The sequence below is a fragment of the Leucoraja erinacea genome, chromosome 25 (assembly GCF_028641065.1).
Source record: "Leucoraja erinacea ecotype New England chromosome 25, Leri_hhj_1, whole genome shotgun sequence".
In the NCBI taxonomy this organism is placed as follows: domain Eukaryota; kingdom Metazoa; phylum Chordata; class Chondrichthyes; order Rajiformes; family Rajidae; genus Leucoraja; species Leucoraja erinaceus.
The window spans coordinates 10,110,771-10,129,736 of record NC_073401.1 but is presented as its reverse complement, the minus strand read 5'-3'; the positions used below and the strand labels follow the sequence as shown (position 1 = coordinate 10,129,736).

The 18,966-nt window shown below is 43.8% G+C and overlaps 1 protein-coding gene across 1 annotated transcript in view; it reads right to left on the bottom strand.

The window, feature by feature from the left end:
- Positions 1 to 18,966, bottom strand: part of aacs (acetoacetyl-CoA synthetase) — a 129,734-nt gene that overhangs the window by 54,893 nt on the left and 55,875 nt on the right. The window contains exons 8-10 of the mRNA XM_055655660.1: positions 14,878 to 15,028; positions 4,637 to 4,717; positions 3,759 to 3,883 (exon numbers count right to left, since the gene is read on the bottom strand). Of these exons, the coding sequence (XP_055511635.1) occupies positions 3,759 to 3,883; positions 4,637 to 4,717; positions 14,878 to 15,028 (357 nt within the window). The remainder of the gene's footprint in view (positions 1 to 3,758; positions 3,884 to 4,636; positions 4,718 to 14,877; positions 15,029 to 18,966) is intronic.

Below are 18,966 nucleotides of genomic sequence, written 5' to 3'. Positions count from 1 at the left end.
GTACGGTTCTCTGTAATTGCTCATCAAGTTTAAATTTCCATTGGTCCAATAATTTTGTATGCTTATTAGGTTGAGGTTTATTATGATCACGTGCGCTGAGGTACAGTGGAAAACTGTGTTATACATGCAGTATAATCAGATCAGATAATACTATACATATATACAATCATCGTACCCGAGCACATCAGGTGGCACAGTGGAATAGCAGTAAGAGTTGCTGCCTGACAGCGCCCGAGACCCGGGTTTGATTCTGACTACGGGTACTGTCTGGATGGAATTTGTATGTTCTCCCCGTGACCGCGTAGATTATCTCCCGGTGCTTCAGTTTCCTCCCACAATCCTAAAACGTACAGGTTTGTAGGTTAATTGGCTTCTGTAAATTGGATGAATCGGATACCCAGCTTTAAGATCTGTTTCCAGTTACGACAGTTATGGCTCACGGTGGGTGCCGGAGGTCGGACGAGGAGGTTGGGAGAGGGGGAGTGGGGCGACCAAAGAGGGACCATTGAAACTATAATTGAACACTTTGTAAGTGCCCGACACTTTGTGCATGGTTTGCAAAATAAAGAATATTACTGCGACCTGTCACATGAAGGTTCATTCATTCATAAAGTGCTTACAATCATTATTGAGACGACTGCCTCACTCAGGCTACACCCAAAACCAAATCATTGGAAAGTCCTAAACGGTATTGTTTAAAACTTCATCAGACGGAGCCCGCGGCTGGGGCCCAGATTGGTGCCACGGAGGCATCAGGAAGGGGCCTGGCGGCGATAGTTGATAGGCCGGTGCGACGGTCGATGAGGGCGACGATCAACGGACGAGGATGGGCCAGGGGAAGTGAGGACGCCGCTGCTGGGGGCAGGAACAATGGAGGACCCGGCGTGGGGGGGGACCACTGTGAGAGGGGGGGGGGAGGGGGGGGGGGGGGAGAGGGGAGGGGGGGGAGGGGGAGAGGGGGAGGGGGAGGGGAAGCTGGGCGGGATACTTTTGTAACTTTGTCACCGCCCTTCATGGGGCGACTATTTGCATTCCTTGGGTATGAAAGCAAAGAATTTAATTGTGACTTGTCACATGTGGACAATAAAGCATTCATTCATTCATTCATTCATTATTTGTCAGATTAAAAGTGATATTCCACGCAAAATCACTTCAAGTTACTCAAACTGTACTGGCCTTGTTGGAACAAAATATTTTCTATCTTACCAAAACATGAAAAACAATGTGTGCCCCTGGCAGCCTGCTCCCTCCCTGTTGCACCGTTTCTTTCCTGCATTTAGTTCCAGTTTCAAACATTGCTGGTACTTTTACTACAAGCTGTGCAATAAAATCCAGAATTTCTCAGCAGGGTTCAGGTTAAATTGACTAACTTTTCATTCTCATTTCCCCAGCTTATGGTCAAGGGTTAGATGATTAAAGCTCACAGAAACTCTCCGCCACCCCCGCCCTCTCTCAGTAATTTCCGACTCCAGTAAATGTGGGTGGAATGGTTTTTTTAGATTAGAACCCTTTTAAAGTGTCAAGATGCCTCGAAGTCCTGATATTTTTAACAGGGCTGAAATGTTCAGCTGGTAAATGGAATTATCTTGCCATCTACTGATCAAAGAGACAAACTGCTGGGGGAACTGAGGAAGGGTCTGGACCTGAAACGTCACTCACTCCTTCTATCCAAGGATTCTGCTTGTCCCGCTGAGTTCATAGACTGATACAGTGTGGAAACAGACCCTTCGGTCCAATTTTCCCACACCAGCCAACATGTCCCAGCTACACTAGTCCCACCTGCCCGCGTTTGGCCCATATCCCTCCAAACCCATCATATTCATGTACCTGTCTTACTGTTTCTTAAATGTTGGGATAGTCCCAGCCTCAACTGCCTCCTCTGGCAGCTTGTTCCGTACACCCACCACCCTTCGTGCGAAAAGGTTACCCATCAGATTCCAATTAAATCTTTTCCCCTTCACCTTAAACCTCTGGTCCTTGTTACACGAGCATTTGTGTCTATCTGCTGGAGGGACTTAGCAGGTCAAGCAGCATCTGGGAAGGCAAAGGGGTATTTGCGGGCAATGTCCCCGCATCAGTCCTGTCCTGGTGCAAGGGTTTGCCTTCCTCTTGCACTGTGCCTTCAACTCCACATTCCAGCAACTGCCCCCTCGTGCATCTCTTCCACTGATCAAATTTGTGCAGTAACTTGAAGCATGAAGAAAATACAGATCTGTACACAAAGTAGACATTTTAACGCAGTGTTATTGTCATTTTATCCAAAGACAGCTTTTAAACGCTTCTTAAGAAGCATATTTTATCGTATGCAAAGCCAATCTTCATTCCTTTATACTTTACTTTTTGCCACTGAAGGAAGAAAAACGTCAGCAGAAAGAGACGAGGAAATCTTTGCCACATCATATAAAACCACTTGATCATGTTTGCCTTGAAGTATCAAGCTCCAGTTAGATCTGTAACTTTGAAAAATGTTTCTCAACCCAAGAAGGTTAAAAATCAATCTGCCTTAAGGTAATATGCTTCATTTTACTTTTACAGAGAATGCTTTTGTAAATGCAAAAGCAATGGTGAGATGTCAGAAGCCAGCACCAAACATGTGTTATGTCTCGCCCCCAAAGCAACAAAGTGCTTTGCAAATCTGCAGATACTGTGGACAACATTTACATGCCAATATTTAGAATCGGGGTATAATTCAAACCATGTCCTTTGTAGTTTTCAGTTCAACCATCATTATTTTCACCATTTACTAATGCTGACGAATCTATGTGGAATTACACTAAAAAGTTTTTTTTAATTAAATAAACTTTTTTTCTATGTTTATTATGTTATCTATTGAGTACGGTGTTTACAAGTAAGAATGTCATTGGTCTATTTCATCTTTCGCTTGGACAGCTTACAACCCAGCGGTGTGAAATTTCACTAATTTCAAGTAACTCCTGCATTACATAGAAACATAGAAAATAGGTGCAAGAGTAGGCCATTCGGCCCTTCGAGCCTGCACCGCAATTCGATATGATCATGGCTGATCATCCAACTCAGTATCCTGTACCTGCTTTCACTCCCTTTAGCCAAAAGGGCCACATCTAACTCCCTCTTAAATATAGCCAATGAACTGGCCTCAACTACCTTCTGTGGCAGAGAATTCCATAGATTCACCACTCTCTGTGTAAAAAATGATTTTCTCATCTCGGTCCTAAAAGACTTCCCTCTTATCCTTAAACTGTGACCTCTAGTTCTGGACTTCCCCAACATCGGGAATAATCTTCCTGCATCTAGCCTGTCCAACCCCTTAAGAATTTTGTAAGTTTCTATAAGATCCCCCCTCAATCTTCTAAATTCTAGCAAGTACAAGCCGAGTCTATCCAGTCTTTCTTCATATTAAAGTCCTGCCATCCCAGGAATCAGTCTGGTGAACCTTCTCTGTACTCCCTCTATGGCAATACCTCCCTTCTCCCTCTTCACAACCCCCCCCCCCCCCCCCCCCCCTAGTTTGCCTTTATTTCTTCTATTTCACTTTTTAAAAATAATTTTTCCCTCTTGCCTTAGAAACTGAATTAATCTCCCCTAACTTTCAGTCTGAAGAAGGGTCTCGACCAGAAACATCACCCATTCGTTCTATCCAGAGATGCAGCCTGCATCCGCTGAGCTACTCCAGCATTTTGCGTCTGCATTCAGTGCAAGTCATCATCTGCAGATCCGTCCTACATAATCTATTTCATCCATGTTCATGCGGTCCAAGAACTCCATGGGCAATGTCTTACCCCAGTTTGTCCACCAAGTCCCACAGCACATTTGGGGAGGGGATCAGAGGAGACCCATCGTACAAGACAACCGAGGCTCCTGTGGCAAGAGCTGAGACGAGCCAGTTCCACATCATCCAGCCGGTCTGGAGAACAAAAGAAGCAAGAGATGATGTGCAACTTTTACTCAAATATTAGTAAACAGTATTAAAAAGCACAACTAGAAACAACTCCTCTCCCCTCTCCAATCAGGCAATAGGTATAGAATTGTGAAAACGCACACCTCCAGATTCAGGGACAGTTTCTTCCCAGCTGTTATCAGGCAACTGAACCATCCTATCACAACCAGTGAGCAGTTCTGAACTACTCTACTGCTTTGGTGACCCTCGGACTATCCTTGATCAGACTTTGCTGGCTTTACCTTGCACTAAACGTTATTCCCATATCATGTATCTATACACTGTAAATGGCTCGATTGTAATCATGTATTGTCTTTCTGGATAGCACACAAGACTAGGTGGGCCGAAGGGCCTATTTCCTCGCTGTATCTGTAAACTAAACAAATTTTGAAAATAAATTACAGCACCACAATTCCTACAGCGTTGATGTGAGAGAACGCTCACTGTGACCAAGTTATAATATCACCAAACCAGCTCCATCACACTCAAGACACCCCACCCTTTCAATTTCATGGTCAGTTTGATTTATTCCCCCATGACATGAAAACAAATTTAAGTACAATCATTCCTGTTTTACAGGAAGGACTGAGCTGCTCTGGGTTATGCAAATTAAATAACTCACGTTGACAACCGCAGGGATTTATTTGTTTTTCAACAATGGGAAGATGATAAATCTTCCTGTTCTGTACATTATTCATGTGCGCAACAATCTGCACTTACTGAAGAGTAGTAGATAATGACATCACTGCTGCTCATGTTGCCATGGAGAATGTGCTCCTTCAGGTGCTGGATGAGTGTGCCCTGTGAAGAGATAATACTTTGTGAACCTTCGTTTAACCGGGACTTGCTGCTGGATTGCCACTGCTTTACAGTGTGCACAGATTAGTCACTCTACTCTCCTGCTAAAAGAAAACTCTAATCCACTCTACAATTATCGGATGCAACATCCAGATAATTACGCCAGTCTGAAGAAATGTCCCAACCCGAAAGGTCTCCTATCCATGTTCTCCAGAGATGTTGTATGACCCGCTGAGTTACTCCAGCACTTTGTGTCCTTTTATCTCAAATTTCACATGTTATTTTATTGCAGTCTCGAACACAGCAAAATAGCAGCCAAGAACTGCTTGGGCCCTTCCAAGATTAAACAATGCTGCATCAAATATCAAGTAATTAAAATTTAATGTGCAGAAACTGGTGTCATCTTTCAATTGGGCCAGAATTTGAATGGTCCGCAGACAAGGCAGCACAGTGGCCCAGCGGTAGAGTTGCTGCCTTAGTGCCAAAGTCCTGAGTTTGATCCCGACTACGGGTGCTGTCTATACAGACTTTGCACATTCTGCCCATGACCTGTGTAGGTTTTCTCTGGGTGCTCCCACACTCCAAAGACGTACAGGTTTGTAGGCTAATTGGCTTGGTATAATTGGAAATTGTCCCAAGTGTGTAGGATAGTGTTAGTGTGTGTGGATCGCTGCTCGGCGCGGACTCGGTGGGCGGAAGGGCCTGTTTCCATGCTGTATCTCTAAATTAATGTTAAAAAAAAGATGGGTAGACTGAGGGTCCAACCCCGTCGTCTCACTCAAGTGCCACAAGTCCCCCACTTCTTACCCCACCCAATGCGACAAGCAGGGCAGCCGTTCTGAATCCTAGTCTCGGTCTAAATGAGGGAAAGCATCCCCGTGCGCAGGGGTCAAGAGTCAAACCATTGCATTAGACTGGAGTCACGTTGGCCAGACCATGTCAGAGCAACAGATTCCCTCAAGAGTCAGGAGGTCCTGGGGTGGCACAATGAAGCAGTGGTACAGAGGGTGCCTTGCAGCTCCAGCGACCCAGAATCGATCCTGACCTCGGGTGCTGCCTAGTTGGAGTTTGCACGTCATTCCTGTGACAGCGTGCGATTTCTCCGGGTGTTGCAGTTTCCTCCCACATCCCAAGGACGTGAAGGTTTGTAGGTTCATTGTAAAATTGCGCTTGATGTGGAGGGGAAGGTGAGAAAGTGGAACATGAGAACTGGTGTGAATGGGTGATCAATGGTCGGCGTGGACTCAGTGGACTGATGGGCTTGTTTCCTTGCTGTATATCCAAACTAAGCTAAACAACCTATGTACATACAAGGAACTGCATTTGCAGGTTTACAAAAAAAGGCACAAAGTGCTGGAGTAACTCAGCGTGTCAGGCAGCATCTCGATAATATGGATAAACCTCATTTCATGTCAGGACCCTTCTTCAGACTGATTGCAGTTGGAGGTTGAAAGCTGGAAGAGGCTTGCAGGAAAGAATAACAAAACCTGGCAAGTGATAGGTGGAAACAGGTGTTCCAAGCGATAGACACAAAGTGCTGGAGTAACTCAGTGAGTCAGGCAGCATCTCTGGAGAAAAAGGATAAGTGATGTTTCGCGTCGGGCCCTTCTTCAAATTGACCCAAAACATCATCAATCCTTTTTCTCCAAAGACCTGCCGAGTTACTTCAGCAGTTTGTGTTTATCTTTGGTATAAACCAGCATCTGCAGTTCTTTGTTTCTACTGATGAGAGGGGTTTGTATTTGGTTTTATTCTGCTTGCCTCCAATTAAGTTACTCTGGGTATATCAGTGTTTGAACAGATTGAATGGAATATGAGAACAGTCTACTGTAGCAAACCAAAGGCAGCTTCATTTATGAATGTTTCCAGATGAGACAGTGACAATCTGTCGTGATTGTTTGTGTTCATGTGCATTTGGGATGGGATGGGATGGAAATGCAACACGTGTGCCACCTAGTGGCCTTGGTCTTTACTACAAGTCAAGACATCCTTTAAAGCAGCAGCCCGCAGTCTGAGAACTGGTAATAATGATAAACGGCACACCTCCTCAGCAAGGTTGCAGCTAATGACTAATTCCGAAGTTGACCCAGTCTCTTTGCCCAAATGTAATCAATGATTTAACTAACTGGCGACAACAACAGAGATGTGCTGCTAAAGGTAATGTAAACTAAACAGAGGAATAATCGCAGGCTGCCTTTCAGGACATGGAATTTATGGATGAAAACAGAAGCACTTTCCAAAATAAGATCAGTCGTCTAATAAATTTAAATGAAAAACCGCAGTGGCCAGCATCTCAAGGACTCCACCAGCCTGTCATCAAACCACTCACTCCTTCCTTCCATATACTTAAGTTCCCAATTCCGCTGCTGCTTCAATGATGATGATGAAATGAGATTAATTTAACAAAGCAAACATATGGCAGCAGAATATTAACTCTACATTGAATGCCCTTGTACTTTCCACCATGCATTGATCACCAGATTTCTAGGAATCCTCAGCTCAAAAGACTGAGGAAAACAGAATTAAAAAAACTACACAGTTCAATTATTATTAGATAGACCTTGAGTTGCTCGAATAGACATTTTGAGGCTGCTTATGAAAAGTAAATCTCAAAATTGCTGCTCAAAGAAAATGTACTTACAACGAATGGAGACAAGCTTTCTGCTGATAATCCATTAGTGATATAGAAACTCAGTTAAAACAGTAAGATACAGAAACATTACATTGCCGTAGATATGATTGGGCGGCACAGTGGCACAGCAGTAGAGGTGCTGCCTTACGGCGCCAGAGACACGGGTTCAATCCTGACTACGAGTGCTGTCTCTACGAGTTTGTACATTCTCCCCGTGACTGTGTGGGTTTTCTCCGGGAGCTCAGGTTTCCTCCCACACCCCAAAGTTTGTAAATTAATTGGCTTGATAAAATCGTAAATTATCCCTTGCGTACGTAGGATAGTGTTAATGTGCGGCGATCACTGGTCGACGTGGACTCGGTGGGTGGAAGGGCCTGTTTCCCCGCTGTATCACGACACTGAACTAAAAGGAGACAATGGAGACTGCAGATGCAGGAAACTTGAACAAAAAACGAAGTGCCGGAGGAACTCAGCGGGGTCAGGCAGCATCTGTGTAAGTGGCCACCTATCACTTGCCAGGCATCTATGCTGCCTCACCCGCTGAGTTTCTTCAGCATTTTTGTCCACCTTCGATTTTTCCTGCATCTGCAGTTCTTTCTTAAACATTTTTTGTGAGACGTGTGTTGGAAGTGTGGTAAGAGGTGAGGGTTGGGTCAAAGAGCTGCCGAGTGATAGGTGGATCAAGGTACGGCTGGTTGATTAACAGACAAGTCGGGGATATCCTGCAAGATGGCGCCCGGCCAGGTGACCCTCTGCGTGCTGATCCCAGAGGCGGATCTGCAATCACGCATTGCAATCGCCCCACTCTTTTAAACCTCTGCTCCAACTTTATTACTTTAAACGTTATTCCATTTATCTGAACAATGTGGATGGCTAGATTGTAATCATATATTGTCTTATTAGCTGACTGGTTAGCACGCAACAAAAACCTTTCACCGTACCTTGGTGCACGATACCATATAACCATATAACAATTACAGCACGGAAACAGGCCATCTCGGCCCTACAAGTCCGTGCCGAACAACTTTTTTCCCTTAGTCCCACCTGCCTGCACTCATACCATAACCCTCCATTCTCTTCTCATCCATATGCCTATCCAATTTATTTTTAAATGATACCAACGAACCTGCCTCCACCACTTCCACTGGAAGCTCATTCCACACCGCTACCACTCTCTGAGTAAAGAAGTTCCCCCTCATGTTACCCCTAAACTTCTGTCCCTTAATTCTGAAGTCATGTCCTCTTGTTTGAATCTTCCCTATTCTCAAAGGGAAAAGCTTGTCCACATCAACTCTGTCTATCCCTCTCATCATTTTAAAGACCTCTATCAAGTCCCCCCTTAACCTTCTGCGCTCCAGAGAATAAAGACCTAACTTATTCAACCTTTCTCTGTAACTTAGTTGTTGAAACCCAGGCAACATTCTAGTAAATCTCCTCTGTACTCTATCTCTGTACTTGTTGACATCCTTCCTATAATTGGGCGACCAAAATTGTACACCATACTCCAGATTTGGTCTCACCAATGCCTTGTACAATTTTACATTACATCCCAGCTTCTATACTCAATGCTCTGTTTTATAAAGGCTAGCATACCAAAAGCTTTCTTTACCACCCTATCTATATGAGATTCCACCTTCAAGGAACTATGCACGGTTATTCCCAGATCCCTCTGTTCAACTGTATTCTTCAATTCCCTACCATTTACCATGTACATCCTATTTTGATTTGTCCTGCCAAGGTGTAGCACCTCACATTTATCAGCATTAAACTCCATCTGCCATCTTTCAGCCCATTTTTCCAAATGGCCTAAATCACTCTGTAGACTTTGGAAATCCTCTTCATTATCCACAACACCCCCTATCTTGGTATCATCTGCATACTTACTAATCCAATTTACCACCCCTTCATCCAGATCATTGATGTACATGACAAACAACAAAGGACCCAACACAGATCCCTGAGGCACCCCACTAGTCACCTGCCTCCAACCCGACAAACAGCCATCCACCATGAATCCATCTTGCTATTCCTGCATTTATACCCAACAGTTGAACCTTCTTAACCAACCTTCCATGAGGAACCTTGTCAAAGGCCTTACTGAAGTCCATATAGACAACATCCACTGCTTTACCCTCGTCAAATTCCCTAATAACCTCTTCAAAAAATTCAAGAAGATTAGTCAAACATGTCCTTCCAGGCACAAATCCATGTTGACTGTTCCTAATCAGACCCTGTTTATCCAGATGCTTATATATATATTATCTCTAAGTATCTTTTCCATTAATTTTGCCCACCACTGAAATCAAACTAACAGGTCTATAATTGCTAGGTTTACTCTTAGAACCCTTTTTAAACAATGGAACAACATGCGCAGTACGCCAATCCTCGGGGACTATTCCCTTTTCTAATGACATTTGAAATATTTCTGTCATAGCCCCGGCTATTTCTACACTAACTTCCCTCAATGTCCTAGGGAATATCCTGTCAGGACCTGGAGACTTATCCACTTTTATATTTTTCAAAAGTGTCAGTACTTCTTTTACTTTGAAACTCATAGTATCCATAGCTACTCTACTCGTTTCCCTTACAATACAATAAACTAAACTGATCTAACTGATTAAAAGGTGGGGGCAGGAAAGGGGGGGGTTGGGGGTGGAGATAGTGGCCAAGACTGCAGGTGAAAAGTGGAGAAAACAAAATGGTGCAAACAACAAGGAATTTGATAAGAAAGGAAGGTGAACCAGAGAGAGGTAGTGGATGGTGAAGGATGGTGAAGGTGGGGGGAGGGGGTTGGGGGAAATGGAAGACCCAGAGTGGAGAAGATTTAGACATGAGCAAATGGAGAAGGTAAAGGGCAGAGTGGCAGGGACAAGGGGAGAAAGATGTGTGTGAGTGGGAAGTGGGTTGGGGGAAGCTGGGTAAATGAGAAGAGGGGGGTAGGGTTGTTTAACTACAAATGGAGAATTAAATGTTCATGCCATTTGGTTGCAGGCTACACAATTGGAATACGAGGTGCAGATCTTGAAGTATGTGCGTGGCCTCACCATGGCAGTGGGAGCATGGGAACGGAACTGGACATCCATGGCGAAAGTGAGTGGCGGGGGACACGGAATTGGGAGTGATTGAAGTGGTGAAGATTGTGTGAAGTATATCAGATGTTAAGGGCTTGTCCCACTTGGGCGACCTCGAGAGTGGGCTCTGCGTACTCGAGGCCTCAGCTAGGTCGCTGCATTTTTTTCAATATGTTAAAAACTGCCCGCGAGTAAAAAGTGGTCGCCATGGAAAAAATAGATACATTTTTACTCGTAGGTTTAGTTATAGTGGGTCAGCATGTTAGTCGTAGGTAATCGAGGGTAGTCAAACGTAGTCGAAGGTAGTCGTAGATAGTCTTCATCATAGTCGAAGGGAGGTCGAAGGAGGTCGTCTTCACTCTCCACTATTCGGTGTCCAATTTTCCCGAAGTTAGTCGTAGCTAGTCAAAGCAGGTTTTCAATATAGTCGAAGGACGTCTTCAACATGTCATTTTTTCAAACTCTTCTAAACTCGCCAATTAGGTTGCCCAAGTGGGACAGCCCCTTAAGTGTGAAGGGACCAGCTGATCGTGTGGGTTTTCTTCAGGTGCTCCGGTTTCCTCCCACATTCCAAACACGTGTGGATTTGCAGGTTAATTGGCTTCTGTAAATTGTCCCTAGTTTGGGTGATCATAGGTCGTCGCGGACTCAATGGGCTGAAGAGCCTGTGTCCACCGCTGTATCTCTAAACTAAACACAAAGACTCCCCCAACAACTCTGAATCCATGCAATCGACCATGATAATCAGGTCCAGACAATTCATTTCTCTCAATATTGGTTCTCAAGTCAAGTAAAAATTATAAATAATAAGGTTTGTAAATAATAAAAATATTTCTCAAAAAACACAGATTTTTGGGGGACTTCAATACATATTATCACTACCATTATCAGTCAATACAAAATAAATCTTCTCTTTCTAGTGAATAACATTTCTGCTGGTAAAGATTTACGTGCTGATGTTTGGCATAACATAATAATTTAATTATCTAGCTTTTCCTTGCAGTATGAAGAATTAGTTCTAATTACATCCCGATATTTTAAGATAATTATCTAATCAGAACATTTACTGCACATTACTCAGAGCATACGGAATTATGATGAAGTTTGTCAAATCTGTTTCTCCGTTTATTGCTCAAAAGACTAAGAAATAATAAATGCAAATAAATGATAATTTAAAACAACAGTATTTTAAAGTCAAATTTAAATTTCTGAACTGCTTTTTACAATCATAGTGGCACCATGAATCAGGTAGACCTAAAAACAAACGTGCTCCATTATATTTAAAAGCTGCAGGTAGAACTGCCTCACAGAGCCAAAGACCCGGGTCCCATCCTGACCTCAGGTGCTGTATATGTGGGGTTTGCACATTCTCCCTGTGACCGCATGGGTTTCCTCCAGTTTCCCCCCCATATCTCAAAGACGTGTAGGTTTGAAGGTTTATTGGCCTCTGTAAATTGCCCCTAGTGTGTAGGGAGTGGATGCGAAAGCGAGATAACATAGAACTTGTGAATGGACATGCGATGGTTGGCATGGACTTGGTGGGCCAAAGGACCTGTTTCCATCATGTATATTTCAAACAATCTTTTAAAACTAGCAATAGTAAAAGTCTATAGCGTGATATTTTAGTACAGGTGTCAGGAGTGAAGGCAGGAGAATGGGGTTAAGATAGGGAAAGATGGATCAACCATGATTGAATGGCGGTGCAGACTTGATGGGCCAAATGGCCTAATTCTGCTCCTGTCACATGAATTTATGAACATATCTAATGGTAAACAATTATGTTTTTTAGTTCAAAAAAATTGATAACTGAATTAGTAGCTCCAATAAACATAGTATGCAAAAATCCTTTTGAATAATGTTGATTTCATTGAACTATGCATCACAAATGAATAGAATGTGCCTGGATTATCAATCCTGTAATCACTGTTTATTTTATATTTTGCATTCCCAATGAAAGCATTTAAGATTTTGCATCTAAAATTAAATAATTGAAACATCAATTAACTTTTGACAGGAGTTCTTGCAGGAAAAGGGCAATTTCATTATAGAATTTTAATTATTCTTTTGCACCTTTTTTTATGATGAGCTTCATTAGCTGGGAATTTTTAATGAGCTTGCTTATGTTTTAAAAACAGTTGCGTTAGTTGTTACTAACAGATGTCCCACGGCACTTCCTGTGGGTAACTTCAGGTTGGGAGCAGCTGTGATGTTCAGTTGTTAACCAATGTTTGAGAACACACCTTTAAATAGGCAATAAAAGGTGATTTAAAACCTATTGAGTGGAAGGAGGAATTATAATGCCCAGTATAGAATCAGCAGGGAAATAAAAATAAATCCAGTTTTTAAAACCTTAGTGAATGCAAGCTCAAGGCAACATAATAACCACAAAGAAAATGCAACAACAGTAGTGTAGAAGGAACTGCAGATGCTGGTTTAAACCAAAGATAGACTCAAAATGCTGGAGTAACTCGAAAGGCAGCATCAAGACAGTACAGTACAGGAACAGGCCCATTTCAATCAATCAAATTTATAGTGCAGAGAAATGAACTTGCCAGCAGCGGTACAATGAAAAAGAACACAAAATTAACAATAAAAATTTAACATAAACATCCACCTCAGCATTCTTCACTGTGGTGGAAGGTACAAAGTACCGTCAGACCTCCTCCATTGTTCCCGCGTGGTTCGGAGCCATAAACCTCCGCAGTTGCCGCTGCGGGCGGCCAGATGTACAGGCCCTCTCGTCTGAAAGGTAAGTCCGGAATCGGTACTTCCCTACTGGAGACCGAGGCTTCAGGATGTTGTAGGCCACAGGCCGGCGGTTGAAGCTCTTCTCCAGGGATCCCGCTCCGGATGGTAAGTCCACGGCGCGCCCTTTGCTAAAAGCTCCGCAGACTGAGGCTTCAGGATGTTGTAGGCCGCGGGCCGGCGGTCAGAGCTCTTCTCCCCCGGGGATCCCCAACAAGGGATCCCAGGCTCCAGACGCCGCGCCCGTGGCTAGAAGCTCCGCAGACCACAGCTTCAGGCTGTACCAGTCCACGGGGCAGCGATCGGAACACTACCTTCTGGTGACCCCAGCATGGGTTCGCCCCGCTCCGTGATGAAAAAAGTCCATTCTGCGCCCGCTGCTGAAGCTCCGGGTCCTACTCCAGGAAAGGCCACGCCAATCCATGGTGTTAGGCCGCGAGGGAGGCGACATGGAAAATGTCGCCTCTACGTGGAGGAGGCGACCGAAAGCGGTTTCCTCCTTACCCCCCCCCTCCACCAGCCCCCACACAAGACACACCGAGAAACATTAAAAACACACATTTGGACATACTAAAAAAAACAAATAATAACAAAATGACGAATACGCTGCTGGCAGGGCAGCCGCCTCGCAGCGCCCCCACTGACCGAATCCTACATTTGATCTACAATGTCTATGCAGAACATGATGCCAAACTAATCTCCTCTGCCTGCAAGTGAAACATATCTTTCCATTTCCTGCATATTCATGAGCCTATCTAAAATTTTCTTAAACGCCACTATCGTACCAGCCTTCACCACCACCGCTGCCAGTGTATTCCATGCATCCTCCACCATCAGCGTGAAACAAAAGCTTGCTCCACATATCCCCTTTAAACTTTGCCCCAATTACCTTGAAGCTATCTTCTTTTCTTTCACATATCCATCCCAGGAAAAAGATTCTAACAGTCTACCCTATGCATGCCTCATAATTCTGTATACTTCTAGCAGGTCTCCCTGCAACCTCTGGCATGCCTGAGAAAACAATCCAAGTCTGTCCAACCTCTCCCTGTAGCTAATACCCTCTCATCCAGAGTCCGACGAAAGGTCCCGACCCAAAGCTTCACCTATCCATGTTCTCCAGAGATGATGCCTGACCCGCTGAGTTACTCCAGCGTTTTGTGCCTTCCCTCTATTCCAGGTAGCATTTGGTAAACCTCTTCTTCACCCCCCTCCAGAGTATTCATATCCTTCCTGTAATGGAGTAGCCAGAACTGCTTGCAATACTCCAAATGCATTCTAACCAAAGTCTCATAAAACTGCAATATGACTCTTATCCTCAATGTTCCGATCAATAAATGCAGGCATACCGTGTTCCCGTCTTAACCACTTCAGGGCAGCACGGTGGTGCAACGGTAGGGTTGATGCCTTACAGCGCCAGAGATCCGGGTTCGATCCTGACTCTGGTTGCTGTCTGTTTGGAGTTTGCATGTTCGCCCTGTGACCATGCAGGTGCTCTGCTTTCCTCCCACATCCCAAAGAAGTGTGGTTTTCTAGGCTAATTGGCTTCTGTAAATTGTCCCTAGTGTGTAGAATAGAACTGGTGTATGGGCGATCGCTGGTCAGCGTGGACTCCGTGTTGCCACGTTGTATCCCTAATCTAAACAAAAACTAAACTAAACACTTTAGATTCATAAAATTAAACCGTTCTCAAAGCATTTGTCGCAGTGGGTACCTACCCCAGCTGAATGCACCATGCATTTTGGGGCCCCAGTTGTGCCAGAGGAGTACATAATGAAAAGCGGATGATTAAACGGCAGCTGCTCAAACTCAAGCTGTGGCCCGTGGTCTCCCTCCTTCCCTGTGGCAAGGAACTGATCCAGAAACATGCTGTAAAAAACACACACACACACACACACAGGCACAAAGTGAGAAAGCCAATGCATCAAAAAGTCTCAAATAAAAACCTGATCAAAATAAATGATCGAATGATCAAAACATTTACATGGGCAAGATTGTCGATGTTACTATGAATATTTTACTCATGGAGATTTCAAGAGTCAAGAGTGTTTAATTGTCATATGTACCAGGAAGGGGACAAGGATGGGTCCCCTTTCTATCTGTTTCAAGTCATGGCCCTTTTTCTCTCAGTTACGTCTGAGGACTTGACCCAAAACGTCATTTATTCCTTTTCTCCAGAGATGCTGCCTAACCAGCTGAGTTACTCCAGCATTTTATGTCTATCTATGGTGTAAACCATCTGCAGCTACCTGCTACACAAATAAATTCTTACGTGCTGTAGGTATAAAGCCACATTACGCACTACACAACAAATAGACAATAATCTATAAAAAGTTATCAGACCATAATAGTATGAGCTAGTGTAACTAATTCAAAGTCCATAGTAGATTAGTGCTGAGGCAAGGCTGTGCAATAAAATGGAGACACGAGGAACTACAAATGCTGTTTACAAAAAGTAAACTCAACGAGGGTCAGGCAGCATCTTTGGAGAAAATATATTGGTGTGGTTTGGGGTTTGGACCCATTATCAGACTGATTGTGATGGGAGGGGGGGAGAAAGCTGGAAGAGAGGAGGGCAGAACAAAGCCTGGTGAGTGAGAGGTGAATAGTTCTATGTCGGCACATGAGTGAAATCACTTCAGGAAAGGACTGGGCACATCCACTGGGTGGCAGCACTGGGTGGTGCATTAATAAGTATATCCTGGACACAGCAGAATCAAGACATCGGCTGGGAAGGCTGCTCTTGTCACCTCACCAAAGTTATCCCAGGGAGTTGCTGTGACCTGCTGGTCCTCGGTCAGAGTACGAGGATAATGCACAGCAAGCCAGAGGAAAGATGACCCAGAAAAACAGCTTTTCGAACAGAGTCTCGAGGAACACTTAGACCTTGCTTTAAAAAAAAAGTTTAACCCTTCTAATCTAACCTAGAATCTGACCCTTCCTCTAACCTGTTATTAAAACTAGATACATTATGGTCCAGACCCTATCCATGTTCTCCAGGGATGCAGCCTGACCTGCTGAGTTATGCCCCTGTCACACTTAGGAAACCTGAACGGAAACCTCTGGAGACTTTGTGCCCCACCCAAGGTTTCCATGCGGTTCCTGGAGGTTTTTGTCAGTCTCGCTACCTGCTTCCACTACCTGCAACCTCCGGCAACCACCTGCAACCTCCGGGAATCGCACGGAAACCTTGGGTGGGGCGCAAAGTCTCCAGAGGTTTCCGTTCAGGTTTCCTAAGTGGGACAGAGGCATTACTCCAGCACTTTGTGTCCTGCATCATGATCCATATAACCATATAACAATTACAGCACAGAAACAGGCCATCTCGGCCCTACAAGTCCGTGCCGAACAACTTTTTTTCCCTTAGTCCCACCTGCCTGCACTCATACCATAACCCTCCATTCCCTTCTCTCCATATGCCTATCCAATTTATTTTTAAATGATACCAACGAACCTGCCGACACCACTTCCACTGGAAGCTCATTCCACACAGCTACCACTCTCTGGGTAAAGAAGTTCCCCCTCATATTACCCCTAAACTTCTGTCCCTTAAAATCCATATTAGTTATGTGCCTTCTTCATACAATAGCAACATGTAAGGTGATTTTGTCACCATGGAATTATGCCTCAATAATGAACAAGACCTAGCGTGCTGGAGTAACTCAGTGAGTCAGGCAGCATCTCTGGAGAACATGAATTAGTGATGTTTTGGATCGGGACCCTTCTTTAGACTGATAGTGGTGGGATGGGGAGAAAGCTTTTTAGTTTTTTAAAAATCGCTATTCTTGGGTAGTAAACAAATGGATTTGGGAAAAGGAAAAAATACTGAGAAAGATTTGATTACACCAGAACAAATTCCACCTCATACATCCTACAGTGTTTTTATTAATTTTCAAATAACATATCAACTAAATTGCTGAGTGTGCAGAATAATAGATCTTTAAAATGTGTGCACTTACAATTTTGGTTTGCAATATGGACAGCCACACTAATAAAAAAAATGTTAATACTTGGACCTAGAAACCAGGTCATTTTTTATGGCAGAATTGGGAATTTAAATGTTCAATTTAATAATTTATAACCAATGTCTATGTGTATGTTTAATCAAGGGTTTCGCTCTCATCCAAGATGTTATAACTTTTTTTTATACAGGTAAAATAGTACAATATAAAATTACAAGATGTATTACTGAATTTTAATTGTGATACAAGCCAGTACAAGCATTCTGCAAATATTTTTTGAATTACATTAAACAAACATTTGCAATAAATTAACATTTGTCCCTTCTGCTGAAACCCTTGCAGCTTCCGGCAACCAAAGTAGTTCAGGCATTGCAGTAGGAATCTAGTCATCTCCAGTTTGGCTATACAGGTGAACTGGTTGATATTATTATCTGCGTTCGGAATAATTTCTAATGAGCTATCAATGTTCTGGCAAAACATTAACTGGAAAACTTTGAAAGCAGTAGCAAACAAATGACCTATGATCCATGGAGGTGTTAGGAAGACTTGACATTCGTCAGCCTATTGAGTTGATGCTGTGTGGGCACCTGCACAAGTTTGTTCTAAGTTTGGTCTGCACTACTAAGCACCAGTGTGCCCATTACAACAGGGCCTTGTTGGAGCTGTGGCACATAAAATAGGCATCAGGATGCCTCGCAGGCAGCATGGTTTGGGAACAGCTCCACCCAAGACCACAAGAAATTGGAGAGTGTTGTGGACACAGCCCTGACCATCACACAAACCAACCTCCCTTCCATTGAGTCCATCTACACTTCACGCTGCCTCGGCAAAGCCAGCAGCATAGTCAAGGATGGGTCACATCCCGGTCACTCCCTCTTCTCCCCTCTCCCATCAGGCAAGAGGTACAGAAGCGTGAAAACGCACACCTCCATATTCAGGGACAGTTTCGTCACAGCTGTTATCAGGCAACTGAACCGTCTTCTCGCCAACTAGAGAGCGGTACTGACTTCCCATTTATCTCACTGGAGACCTTCAAACTATCTTTAATCATATTTTACTGGACTTTATCTTGCACTAAACATTGTACTCTTTATCGTGTAGCAGTATACTGTGGATGGCTTAATTGTAAACATGCATAGTCTTTTCGCTAACTGGATGGTGAGTGTTAAAAAAGTGTTTCACTGAACCTCGATACATGTGACAGTAATAAAATAATAATAAACTAAAACTAGGCAGTTTAAGGCCAAAAGATGATCAAAGTGTGCACCTGTCTCCTCCACCTCCTGTCACCTTAAGACAGCAATTGCCAATGTGTCACTTGGGTTGAGAACCTGGAATGGCTCAGGCATGGTTGAATAGGAAGGGCATTATTCTCCTCGTGCAGAAATTGTGGTTAGGACTTTCTCAGGAAAGGAAAGGGGGAACTGCTGTCAAGAAAGATGTCTGTGGCACCTTCACATTGGCATCATGGATATAGGAATGATGCCATTAAGTTGGAAACTGTGCATAAAAGATGTAAGAGTATTGTTGCCAGGACTTGAGGGACTGAGCTATGGTGAGATTAGGCAGTATGGGACTATTCCTTGCAGCACAGGAAGCTGTGGGGTGATCTTAGAGGTAGTTTAAATTATGAGGTGCTTAATAGACACAGGGTGAATATACATGGTCTTTTCCCTGGCGTAGGGGAATCAAGAACTAGAGGCCGAGGTTAAGGTGGAAGGAAAAAGATTTATTAAGAACCTGAGGGCAACTATTTCCATGCAGAGAACGGTGGACATATGGAATGAAGTGGTTGAGGCAGATACAGCATCTGTACACTGTGGGCGGCTTGATCATATTCATGTA